The sequence below is a fragment of the Aquarana catesbeiana genome, linkage group LG08, assembly GCF_042186555.1.
Source record: "Aquarana catesbeiana isolate 2022-GZ linkage group LG08, ASM4218655v1, whole genome shotgun sequence".
In the NCBI taxonomy this organism is placed as follows: Eukaryota; Metazoa; Chordata; class Amphibia; order Anura; family Ranidae; genus Aquarana; species Aquarana catesbeiana.
This window is the reverse complement of record NC_133331.1, coordinates 264,190,260-264,203,533: the sequence shown is the minus strand read 5'-3', so window position 1 is coordinate 264,203,533 and position 13,274 is coordinate 264,190,260. Positions and strand designations below refer to the sequence as shown.

The 13,274-nt window shown below is 47.3% G+C and overlaps 1 protein-coding gene across 2 annotated transcripts in view; it reads left to right on the top strand.

Moving 5' to 3' along the window:
- Positions 1–6,691, top strand: part of LOC141106399 (membrane-spanning 4-domains subfamily A member 4D-like) — a 97,081-nt gene extending 90,390 nt beyond the window's left edge. For both annotated transcript variants that reach the window (XM_073597161.1, XM_073597160.1), the window contains one exon: positions 6,521–6,691. In XM_073597161.1, the coding sequence (XP_073453262.1) occupies positions 6,521–6,655 (135 nt within the window). In that variant the 3' untranslated portion in view covers positions 6,656–6,691. The remainder of the gene's footprint in view (positions 1–6,520) is intronic.
- The last annotated feature ends 6,583 nt before the right edge of the window (positions 6,692–13,274 follow it).

The following is a 13,274-nucleotide window of genomic DNA, read 5'->3' as shown; positions in this document are numbered from 1 at the left end:
AAGGAGGGGCTCTCTGGGGACCCTGATGTAAGGAGGGGCTCTCTGGGGACCCTGATGTAAGGAGGGGCTCTCTGGGGACCCTGACGTAAGGAGGGGGCTCTCTGGGGACCCTGATGTAAGGGGAGGCTCTCTGGGGACCCTGATGTAAGCAGGGGCTCTCTGGGGACCCTGATGTAAGGGGAGGCTCTCTGGGGAACCTGATGTAAGGAGGGGCTCTCTGGGGACCCTGATGTAAGGAGGGGCTCTCTGGGGACCCTGATGTAAGGAGGGGCTCTCTGGGGACCCTGATGTAAGGGGAGGTTCTCTGGGGACCCTGATGTAAGGAGGGGCTCTCTGGGGACCCTGACATAAGGAGGGGGCTCTCTGGGTACCCTGATGTATGGGGGGCTCTCTGGGGACCCTGATGTATGGGGGGGCTCTCTGGGGACCCTGATGTATGGGGGGGCTCTCTGGGGACCCTGATGTATGGGGGGGCTCTCTGGGGACCCTGATGTAATGAGGGGGCTCTCTGGGGACCCTGGTGTAAGGGGAGGCTCTCTGGGGACCCTGATGTAAGGAGGGGCTCTCTGAGAACCCTGATGTAAAAGGGGCTCTCTGGGGACCCTGATGTAAGGAGGAGGCTCTCTGGGGACCCTGACGTAAGAAGGGGGCTGTCTGGGGACCCTGACGTAAGGAGAGGGCTGTCTGGGGACCCTGATGTAAGGAGGGGGCTCTCTGGGGACCCTGACGTAAGGAGGGGGCTGTCTGGGGACCCTGACGTAAGGAGGGGGCTGTCTGGGGACCCTGATGTAAGGAGGGGGCTGTCTGGGGACCCTGATGTATGGGGGGGCTCTCTGGGGACCCTGATGTATGGGGGGCTCTCAGGGGACCCTGATGTAAGGAGGGGGCTCTCTGGGGACCCTGATGTAAGGGGAGGCTCTCTGGGGACCCTGATGTAAGCAGGGGCTCTCTGGGGACCCTGATGTAAGGGGAGGCTCTCTGGGGAACCTGATGTAAGGAGGGGCTCTCTGGGGACCCTGATGTAAGGAGGGTCTCTCTGGGGACCCTGATGTAAGGAGGGGCTCTCTGGGGACCCTGATGTAAGGAGGGGCTCTCTGGGGACCCTGATGTAAGGAGGGGCTCTCTGGGGACCCTGATGTAAGGGGAGGTTCTCTGGGGACCCTGATGTAAGGAGGGGCTCTCTGGGGACCCTGACGTAAGGAGGGGGCTCTCTGGGGACCCTGACGTAAGGAGGGGGCTCTCTGGGGACCCTGATGTAAGCAGGGGCTCTCTGGGGACCCTGATGTAAGGGGAGGCTCTCTGGGGAACCTGATGTAAGGAGGGGCTCTCTGGGGACCCTGATGTAAGGAGGGGCTCTCTGGGGACCCTGATGTAAGGAGGGGCTCTCTGGGGACCCTGATGTAAGGGGAGGTTCTCTGGGGACCCTGATGTAAGGAGGGGCTCTCTGGGGACCCTGACATAAGGAGGGGGCTCTCTGGGTACCCTGATGTATGGGGGGCTCTCTGGGGACCCTGATGTATGGGGGGGCTCTCTGGGGACCCTGATGTATGGGGGGGCTCTCTGGGGACCCTGATGTATGGGGGGACTCTCTGGGGACCCTGATGTAAGGGGGGGGGTTCTCTGGGGACCCTGGTGTAAGGGGAGGCTCTCTGGGGACCCTGATGTAAGGAGGGGCTCTCTGAGAACCCTGATGTAAAAGGGGCTCTCTGGGGACCCTGATGTAAGGAGGAGGCTCTCTGGGGACCCTGATGTAAGGGGGCTCTCTGGGGACCCTGGTGTATGAGGGGGCTTTCTAGGGACCCTGACATAAGGAGGGGGCTCTCTGGGGACCCTGATGTAAGGGGAGGCTCTCTGGGAACCCTGATGTAAGGAGGGGCTCTCTGGGGACCCTGATGTAAGAGGGGCTCTCTGGGGACCCTGATGTAAGGGGGCTCTCTGGGGACCCTGATGTATGGGGGGGCTCTCTGGGGACCCTGATGTAAGTGGGGCTCTCTGGGTACCCTGATGTAAGGGGGGATCCCTGGGGACCCTGATATAAGGAGGGAGGCTCTCTGGGGACCCTAATATAGGGGGAGGCTCTCTAAGGACCCTGATGTAAGGGGAGACTCTCTGGGGACCCTGATGTAAGGGGAGGCTCTCTAGGGACCTTGATGTAAGGAGGGCTCCCTGGGGACCCTGATGTAAGGGGAGGCTCTCTGGGGACCCTGATGTAAGGGGAGGATCTCTGGGGACCCTAATGTAGGGGAAGGCTCTCTGGGGACCCTTATGTAAGGGTAAGCTTTCTAGGGACCCTAATGTAGGGGGAGGCTCTCTGGGGACCCTGATGTAAGGAGGGGCTCTCTGGGGACCTTGAAGTTAAGGGGAGCTCTCTGGGAACCCTGATGTAATGAGGTGGGTCTCTGAGGACCTAATATAAGTAGGGAGGCTCTCTTGGGACCCTGATGTAAGGGGAGGCTCTCTAGGGACCCTAATGTAGGGGGGCTCTCTGGGGACCCTGATGTAAGGAGGGGCTCTCTGGGGACCCTGATGTAAGGGGAGGCTCTCTGGGGACCCTGATGTAAGCAGGGGCTCTCTGGGGACCCTGATGAAAGGGGAGGCTCTCTGGGGAACCTCATGTAAGGAGGGGCTCTCTGGGGACCCTGATGTAAGGAGGGGCTCTCTGGGGACCCTGATGTAAGGAGGGGCTCTCTGGGGACCCTGATGTAAGGAGGGGCTCTCTGGGGACCCTGACGTAAGGAGGTGGCTCCCTGGGTACCCTGATGTATGGGGGGCTCTCTGGGGACCCTGATGTATGGGGGGGGCTCTCTGGGGACCCTGATGTATGGGGGGGCTCTCTGGGGACCCTGATGTAAGGAGGGGGCTCTCTGGGGACCCTGGTGTAAGGGGAGGCTCTCTGGGGACCCTGATGTAAGGAGGGGCTCTCTGAGAACCCTGATGTAAAAGGGGCTCTCTGGGGACCCTGACGTAAGGAGGGGGCTCTCTGGGTACCCTGATGTATGGGGGGCTCTCTGGGGACCCTGATGTAAGTGGGGCTCTCTGGGTACCCTGATGTAAGGGGGGATCCCTGGGGACCCTTATGTAAGGAGGGAGGCTCTCTGGGGACCCTGATGTAGGTGGTGGATCCCTGGGGACCCTGATGTAAGTGGGGGATCCGCATTTAGATATGTAACTATATATATATTTTATATATATATATATATATATATATATATATATATATATATATATATATATATATACATACATATACATACATACATACATATACATACACATACACATATATATTATATATATGTGTATGCCCGCCAAAGTGTATGACTTTCCTTACTTAGCTGCTATGGGCTCTAGCCCGAGATCTTTTGTAGACCTAGCAACGCCACTGGTGGGGGCCCTTCATGGTTTCTTGCACCGGGGCCCTGAAGATTCTAGTTACGCCTCTGGGCGGAAGGAATAAACAGCTCAATCTCTATATTTGCGGACGATACTAAGCTAAGTAGGGCAATAACTTCTCCACAGGATGTGGAAAACTTGCAAGAAGATTTGAACAAAATAATGGGGTGGGCAACTACACGGCAAATGAGGTTTAATGTAAAAAAATGTAAAATGATGAATTTGGGTGGCAAAAATATAAATGTAATCTACTCACTAGGGGGAGAACCTCTAGGGGAATCTAGGATGGAAAAGGACCTGGGGGTCCTAGTAGATGACAGGCTCAGCAATGGCATGCAATGCCAAGCTGCTGCAAGAAAAGCAAACAGAATATCAAGACAAATAACAAGGGCACTAAATGTTGGCATGCATTAAAAAGGGGATCAACTCCAGAGATAAAACGATAATTCTCCCACTCTACAAGACTCTGGTCCGGCCCCACCTGGAGTATGCCACCCAGTTCTGGGCACCAGTCCTCAGGAAGGATGTGCTGGAACTGGAGAGAGTCCAGAGAAGGGCAACAAAGCTAATAAAGGGACTGGAGGACCTCAGTTGTGAAGAAAGGTTGCGAGCACTGAACCTTGTTCTCTCTGGAGAAGAGATGCTTGAGAGGGGATATGATTTCAATGTACAAATACCGTACTGGTGACACCACAATAGGGATAAAACTTTTCTACGAAAGGGAATTTAATAGGACAAGTGCCCATTCACTAAAATTAGAAGAAAAGCAGTTTAACCTTAAACTACGTAGAGGGTTCTTTACTGTAATGCCCCGTACACACGGTCGGATTTTCCGATGGAAAATGTCCGATCGGAGCATGTTGTCGGAAATTCCGACCGTGTGTGGGCTCCATCGGACATTTTCCATCGGATTTTCCGACACACAAAGTTGGAGAGCAGGAGATAAAATTTTCCGACAACAAAATCCGTTGTCGGAAATTCCGATCGTGTGTACACAAATCCGACGGACCAAGTGCCACGCATGCTCAGAATAAATAAAGAGATGAAAGCTATTGGCCACTGCCCCGTTTATAGTCCCGACGTACATGTTTTACGTCACCGCGTTTAAAACGATCGGATTTTCCGACAACTTTGTGTGACCGTGTGTATGCAAGACAAGTTTGAGCTAACATCCGTCGGAAAAAATCCTAGGATTTTGTTGTCGGAATGTCCGAACAAAGTCCGACCGTGTGTACGGGGCATTAGAGTGGTAAGGATGTGGAATTCCCTTCCACAGGCAGTGGTTTAACCTCCCTGGCGGTATGATTATTTCGGATTTTAGGTGCTGAAAGCGGTACAATTATTTTGCATGGAAATTTGGCATTTTATATTGTAGGTCTGTAAATCTTAACAATAACACACTTAAATCTGTCCAAACCAGAGTCTAGTAGATATCCCGGGTATGATAAAGTTTGAAACACAAAAACATAAATTATAATATAATAAATAAAAATAAATAATTAAAAAAAATTTAAAAAAATAGTAATAAAATAAATTTCCCCACAATTCACTATCGCTCAATTCTGCAAGTGTTCTAATTTACTATCGCTGTTTTCTAGCTGGTCTAAAGCCACTTTTGACGTAAAGGGACACTTTTTGGTTGCTATGGACAATCTCCAGTTTCCAGGCAGAAAGAACAGTGTATATCATGTAAAACTGCATGCAGGGCATGGGCCAGAGCACTGGGGACAAAAGGGATGTGAAATCTTTTCATACAGTACTGTAATCTGTAAGATTACAGTACTGTATGTGTTATGATTTTGACAGTTTTTTGAATTTGCCGCCAGGCTCCGCCCCCGTGCGTCGCGCCGCTCGCAGGGAACGGAGCCTGGCACGGAGAGGCTTCGGAGGAGGACGGAGCCCTCGGACACTGCGGGGGACATCGCAGGATCCCGGGGACAATGTAAGTAACGCCGCCCCGGGATCCTGCAATGCGATCCCGAGTGTGGCTCGGGGTTACCGCTAATGGTACTGAATTTTAACCCCGAGCCACACTCGGGAAAACCGCCAGGGAGGCTACGCGGGGAGCATCGATAATTTAGAAAAACTATTAGAAAAGCACCTGAACGACCATAACATGCAGGGATATACAATGTAATACTGACATATAATCACACACATAGGTTGGACTTGATGAACGTGTCTTTTTTCAACCTCTCCTACTATGTAACTATTGTGTGATTGTGATTGTGTGAGTGTGTGTTTTTATATCTGTTTGTATGCGTGTGTATATGTGTACAGAGCATTCCACCTATCACATAACACACTGCAGAGCATTTCACCTATCCCATGACAAACTGCAAAGCATTCTACCAATCACATTGCACACTGCAGAGCATTCCACCCATATCCTGATACACTGCAGAGCATTCCCCCATCCCATAATACACTGCAGAGCATTACAACTATCCCATGATACACTGCAGAGCATTTCACCCCTCTACTGACACTGCAGAGCATGCCACCCATCCCATGATACACCACACAGCATTACAACTATCACATAATATACTGCAGAGCATTGCACCCATTCCATGACACTGCAGAGTATTTCACCCCATGGCAGAACTACCAGGGTCTCAAAGGTCGCACTTGTGACTGGGCCCTGACGCTTCGCCACCGTGGGGGGCTCCAAGGTGGCAGTAAGGGGGCGGCTGAAGAAAATGTGAAAGGGTAAGACTGTGGGGTCATAATAAAGGGCCCAACGATGGGAGTAAAGGGGCCCGGGCTCTGAGGGAAGTGTCTCAGGACTAGTGGGTTTTGCGGGGGCCCTTCATGTTTTTTTGCACCGGAGCCCTGAAGGTTCTAGTTACGCCGCTGCAGACCTTCCTGGAACCAATGCCAGAGATCTCTTTTTACCTAGAGGATTGTTCTAAAAACCTAGTAATATAACAAACAGACATGAACATACCGTAATCCACAATAAAGATTTACAAACACGATGAAGCTTCTAAGAGCTTTCCTTCTATGATTTGCATTTCTCGGAAATTTGTCCTCATACCCTCTATCCTTGAACCTTGGTCATAATATTTTGTCTTCCTCCTCAAAAATATTATCCTTTATCTTATTGTACTTTTATCTTTTGAAGGTGTTCGTGTTACAGAATGATGTCGTCCTTGCCATGAATCCTGGTGCCGTTCCCGTTCCCTTTCCTGTAACCACCACATATGCTCAACCACCACCGCAGCCACCGGCATATACAGTCAATGTAGTTAAAGCTTGACCAGACCATTAATAAAGAGCACCTGTCATATACATATTTTCTGGCTATGATCAGCTTTCTAATGGATTGTTTCCTAATTATTACAAATCAGTAATTTAGCAACATTACTAAATTCTTGGGTTGTTTTTCTAAAAGTGATTACTTGTGCCAAAAAAGGTTCCTTAAAGGGGTTGTAAAGGTAAAAATTTTTTCACCTTAATGCATTCTATGCATTAAGGTGAAAAAACTTTTGACAGTACCGCCGCCCCCAGCCCCCCCGTTTTACTTACCTGACGCCTCGAATCTTCGCTCCTCGTCCTCGTCAGCTTCATTGCAGCTCAGCCTGGTCGCTGATTGGCTGCAGTGGATGGATTGAAAGCAGCGCAGCCATTGGCTCGCGCTGCTGTCAATCACATCCGATGACGCGGCGCGCCGGGGGGCGGGGCCGAGTGATACAGCGAGCGGCTATAGCCGCCGGCTGTATCACGGGAGCGCGCCCGCAAGCACTCACCACCGTGCGAGGGAGCTCGCATGAAGGTGGTAAATGCTTGCGGGGAGGAGCTGAAACAGCCGCCGAGGGACCCCAGAAGACCAGGTTCGGGGCCACTCTGTGCAGAACGAGCTGCACAGTGAAGGTAAGTATAACATGTTTGTTATTTTAAAAAAAAAAAAAAAACAACTTTACAACCCCTTTAATGTGATGGACTGGCCAGGAGGTGGGACTTGACTTGAGAAAGGGGATTGTCTGTTTCACCTCTACTAGTACCATTTGTCTGCTCTCTATGGTTAGTCCTTCATTTCATTATATTATCTTTTTTGTATTGAATCTTTCCCCCCTTTCTTATATATGACTATTGTTTGCTCATAGCTATTGGCTGCACTTTTTGTAAAGCATGGCTAGACTAATTTGGGGGCACATCCAAAAATATACATATGCTGTATGTATTTGTATGTACTACATTGTTGCTATCTGTATACTATAATATATTCATCTAACTTAGAACTATAAATAAAACTATAGCATTGGTAAATAAGTCAGCGCACTACAATTCTATGTCACCTTTTAGCATAGACCTTATTTGACTTATACTTTGGGCAGACCGGTAAACCTTTGTTCAAAATGCACTAAAGAAATTTCAAAAAAGTATAATAAAAAGTAAAATGTTGCTTTTCTAAAAAATGACAATCAAACTAATCAGTGGGTTTTAGGTTGGTTTTGCCAGGCCTAAACTTGTTAAGTGTCCAAAACCCTACCAGCAATATACTTTTAGGCCTGGTTTACATACCTTGTCCCATGGAAGAAACAAGAACAACTTTTTTTTTACAAAAGCTGTTTTTAAAATTCTACTTTATTTTTTTTTTTAAATAACAAACATGCTTATACTTACCTGCCCTGTGCAATCGTTTTGCACAGATCAGCCCTGATCCTCTTCTTCTGGGGTGCCCCGCTGGCACTCCAGGCCCCTCCTCTTCATCGGGTGCCCACACGGAAAGCCGCTTTCCCTGTGGGAACCCGTGCAGGCTCACTCCTGAGTCCCGCTGCTGCATCCATTGACACAGACAGCAGGACTCAGCCCCACAACCCTGCTCCTGTGTCACTAGATTTGATTGACAGCAGCAGGAGCCAATGGCAGTTGAATCTTATTTACTAAAAGATTAATGGCAATGACATTCAATAATATAAACTCGTTACCTGCAGGGAATTTACTTTGACTGTTTCTGCTTTCAGGGTTATTTGTCAAACAGCGATAACTGGTTATAGTGGAACATGAACACTTACACAGAATCAGCAAACTCTGCCTAGAACCTGCTCCTTTAGTGCATAAAGTTCTGTGTGGAAGTATGGGCCTTATAGCACCAATGGCATTTATCCCTTGTGGGGGGGGGTATGTTGTAGTCTTTTAGAAGAAAAGAAGGTCTTGCATCTTCATCAAGCTCTTTAGTGAAGTGCTTGAAGTGTCCTGACAAGCAGGGTGATATAAAGTATACTTGTGGTGTCCTGACAATCTCCTGCAGGGTCTGGCTCAAGGGATTGCACTTGGCCTCGTGTTGCACCATGTTGCAGCCCAGCTGGATCTGGCATGGATGTGATGAGAGCAGCCTCCAGGCTTCCGCTAAATGACCAAAAGAGGCTGGAAGTGGATGCTCCAGCACCCTCTCATGATGACTCTCTTTCTCCTGGTTGCAGAGGCCGCAATTCAGCCACAGCACAATCTAACGCAGAGTCACTCTTTGCAGATCCAGACCGTGGTCCTAAGAGAGTAATCCCTCCCCCACACAGGCTTTATATCACCTTTCCCAGCATCTCATTCTACTCTCCAGCCGGGTGGAATTTGTATTCCATAGCAGTTCGACTGAATGTACAACTTGGCTCCATAGACTACATGTCTCAAAATGCTTCGCTCCTTTCCTGGATCTCAGTCACTCTGCGTCATCAAATCCTGAAGGTAGAGTCTGAGCTGAGCACTAGGAGGGAACAGCCTCACCATAGCAATTCTACGAGTGTTTCCTGAAAATGCAGGTGATATTAGCCAGCTCCTAGCTACATTAACATGAACCTTCCCTGTAACCTTAACCCCCTATTCACTTGATTCCCTACACCTGACTACACAGGATCATTCTTCAAAATTATTCAAGGCACAACAGAACAGGTTAAATGTACTAATTGCTATGTTTGGTATTTTTCTCCATTTCAGGATTGAGAGAGAATAGCACTAAACTCAATTTCTTGTGTTCTCTGTATTAGTATTATTGGTGCTGTGTTATCTCCGACCAATGACCTGGGTTTTAAGAAAATGCAGAAAAGAGTGAGAGGGGAGAGGGAAAGAAATGATTCAGGAAAAGTAAGGAAAGATATAGAATGTGAAAGAAGGATATAACTAAGACCATAACTGGAACTGGATGCACTGTTGTCTTTATTCAACACTACCAACTATGTTACTGTAGCGGTACCCCCGTAAGGGCTGCTGATATGGTTACTTAGCAATCCGCCAATCGCCCTGTTGCCATCCTTCTCACGATCAATTAAGAAAATGAACAGTCAGTTTCATGGCTTTGTCATATTTATTGTGGGATACAACTTGAACTGGGAAAAGGATGATATGAGATGCCCATAGCATTTAACACATTGCAGATTGTATGTAGTTATTCAGTGGCCGTGGCCTTGCAAAAACTGGATACACTCCTTGCACCCCATTCTCTTTCATTTGAATAACTCTTCTGCAGACTATTACTTCTACTTTCCTTGTACAAATTCTTACTGCAAAACATACTGATATTCTATTTCTTCACTTCTATTTAAACAAAGAAGAATCACTATGAATAATTCCTCCTCGTAGACCATGATGGGATTCTCCATGCAGATCAAAGAGCCAGAAGCGCACGCTGCTTCTCCCCAATGGTCCAGAGAATCAGACAGCCACACAGTCTTTGGAAGGTACTACCATAGTGCTAACCAGGCCGGAGATGACTTGGTATCTCCACACAACGGCCTGACACATGGCAATGGGCAGACCACTGCTTTCAGCCAATCCAGGACTATCAACGCTGCGTTCCCCGGCCACAGCATTCTGCACTGATCTTTCTCTAGGAGAATAATAGTTCTGTGTTCCCAGTCACAGAACGCTGCTCTACTCTCCTCCGCTTGACTGCTACTTCTTCCTTCCAGATCGCCTCCAGCATGCAAGTCCTGTGTTCCCCGGTCACAGCAGCTTGATACTTCTTTAAGGATGAAGATCTTATCTAGGACTCCCTCCTAGCGGTTCCTCCATCCCTCCTCTGTGCTCGGTGCATCCCCATGTGGGGATGCCCGGAACAGCAACTCAGTACTCCATTATCTGTTCCTACTTTACAGAACTCCTCCCTGGCAGCATGTGACCCCAGCTTATATGGGAGGCCTGCCCCCGCCAATACCCAGAGATAATTGGTCAGGGCTCCTCACATAAGCTGCCTGCCACTCAAGCATCAGCTCCAACCCCTCTTCCAGAACAATCCTTCTGAAAGCAGGGGAGGTACCACTGAGTCAGAGCACAGGTGGCCACACCCACCACTGCACTAAACACTCCCAGTCTCCAAATCACAACAACCAGGCCCAGCTTAAAGCACAGGCCTGGCTAAATTTACCTGCACTTGGATCCTGCGTTAAAGAAATACTACTCTAGCACCTACCTTTAGGTAGAGGGTGCTACATTACTATGGAATAACGGCTAACCTGTGTCCTGCAACTTTATCCTGAATTCAAGTCACATCTCTGTCCAACTCAGGCCTCTAGACCCCTTCCTTCTGGACAGATCACTTGACTTACTTACTGTACATGTTTAATATCGCATTGCCCTTGCTTTATCATTAACCAATTGATGACTGCCATGTTAAACCCCTTTCCTGTCCAGGCCTTTTTTTTGTGGTACTTTTATTCTAAGGTTCTAGTTACACCTCTGAGTCAAAGTGTCCCTCGCGCTACTAAGAGTAACTAGTGAATGTGGCTAGTGACAGAAATCCAGTGATAAATGTATAATTATGCAGCAAAACCTAAACGTGTATCACAAAACACAAAAACATGTAAAATCTATATAAAGTGATCTTGCGCAAAAATAAATATCACTATAAAAACACTATGGTTAAATCACCAAACATATGTAAAAAATATCTGAAAAAATAATAATATATATAAAAAATATCTGAAAAAAATGTATATCTCCACGTGGAATCAAATGTTATAAAGTGCAACAAGTGTCCAAAATATTCCTCAATCCCGTGAAATAAAAAGAAAAATCACAAAAATGTATATTGAGACCAAATAGTCCTCTAAATATAATAGTTAATATAATAAACTTCTGCTGAATTCACAGAATGGTGGATCTGATATATGTGATGCTGGGTGGGCAAAAACACATACAGTGGGGACAGAAAGTATTCAGACCCCCTTAAATTTTTCACTCTTTGTTATATTGCAGCCATTTGCTAAAATCATTTAAGTTCATTTTTTTCCTCATTAATGTACACACAGCACCCCATATTGACAGAAAAACACAGAATTGTTCATATTTTTGCAGATTTATTAAAAAAGAAAAACTGAAATATATGAGTGTCACAGCAAATGGTCTGAATACTTAGGACCATGTGATATTTAACTCAGGTGCTGTCCATTTCTTCTGATCATCCTTAAGATGTTTCTACACCTTCATTTGAGTCCAGCTGTGTTTGATTATACTGATTGGACTTGATTAGGAAAGCCACACACCTGTCTATATAAGACCTTACAGTTCACAGTGCATGTCAGAGCAAATGAGAATCATGAGGTCAAAGGAACTGCCTGAAGAGCTCAGAGACAGAATTGTGGCAAGGCACAGATCTGGCAAGGTTACAAAAAAATTTCTGCTGCACTTAAGGTTCCTAAGAGCACAGTGGCCTCCATAATCCTTAAATGGAAGACGTTTGGGATGACCAGAACCCTTCCTAGAGCTGGCCGTCCTGCCAAACTGAGCTATCAGGGGAGAAGAGCCTTGGTGAGAGAGGTAAAGAAGAACCCAAAGATCACCTTGGCTGAGCTCCAGAGATGCAGTCAGGAGATGGGAGAAAGTTGTAGAAAGTCAACCATCACTGCAGCCCTCCACCAGTCGGGGCTTTATGGCAGAGTGGCCCAATGGAAGCCTCTCATCACCTGTCCAATACAGTCCCAACAGTGAAGCATGGTGGTGGCAGCATCATGCTGTGGGGGTGTTTTTCAGCTGCAGGGACAGGATGACTGGTTGCAATCGAGGGAAAGATGAATGCGGCCAAGTACAGGGATATCCTGGACGAAAACCTTCTCCAGAGTGCTCAGGACCTCAGACTGGACCGAAGGTTTACCTTCCAACAAGACAATGACCCTAAGCACACAGCTAAAATAATGAAGGAGTGGCTTCTCAACAACTCCGTGACTGTTCTTGAATGGCCCAGCCAGAGCCCTGACTTAAACCCAATTGAGCATCTCTGGAGAGACCTAAAAATGGCTGTCCACCAACGTTTATCATCCAACCTGACAGAACTGGAGAGGATCTGCAAGGAGGAATGACAGAGGATCCCCAAATCCAGGTGTGAAAAACTTGTTGCATGTTTCCCAAAAAGACTCATGGCTGTATTAGATCAAAAGGGTGCTTCTACTAAATACTGAGCAAAGGGTCTGAATACTTAGGACCATGTGATATTTCAGTTTTTCTTTTTTAATAAATCTGCACAAAATGTCAACAGTTCTGTGTTTTTCTGTCAATATGGGGTGCTGTGTGTGCATTAATGAGGAAAAAAAAAGAGCTTAAATGATTTTAGCAAATGGCTGCAATATAACAAAGAGTGAAAAATTTAAAAGGGGTCTGAATAGCCTTTTTTGCAGCTTAGCCACATAATGGAGAGGAGCACCTTCAAGCTTTCGAGGGGCATAAATTACACATCTAATTTCCGGACTACCTATCATGTATATATTATATTTGAAGGCCCTGAACTGCAACGACAGTAGAAACTCACACAAATGACGACATTTTGGAACGTAAACACCCCATGGTCTTTTTTAAGAGGCATGGTGAATTTTTTGAGGATTTATTTGTTTTTCTGCAATAAACTTTTGAAAAATGGGGAAGTAAAATATTTTTTTTTTTTTTAAACAAAG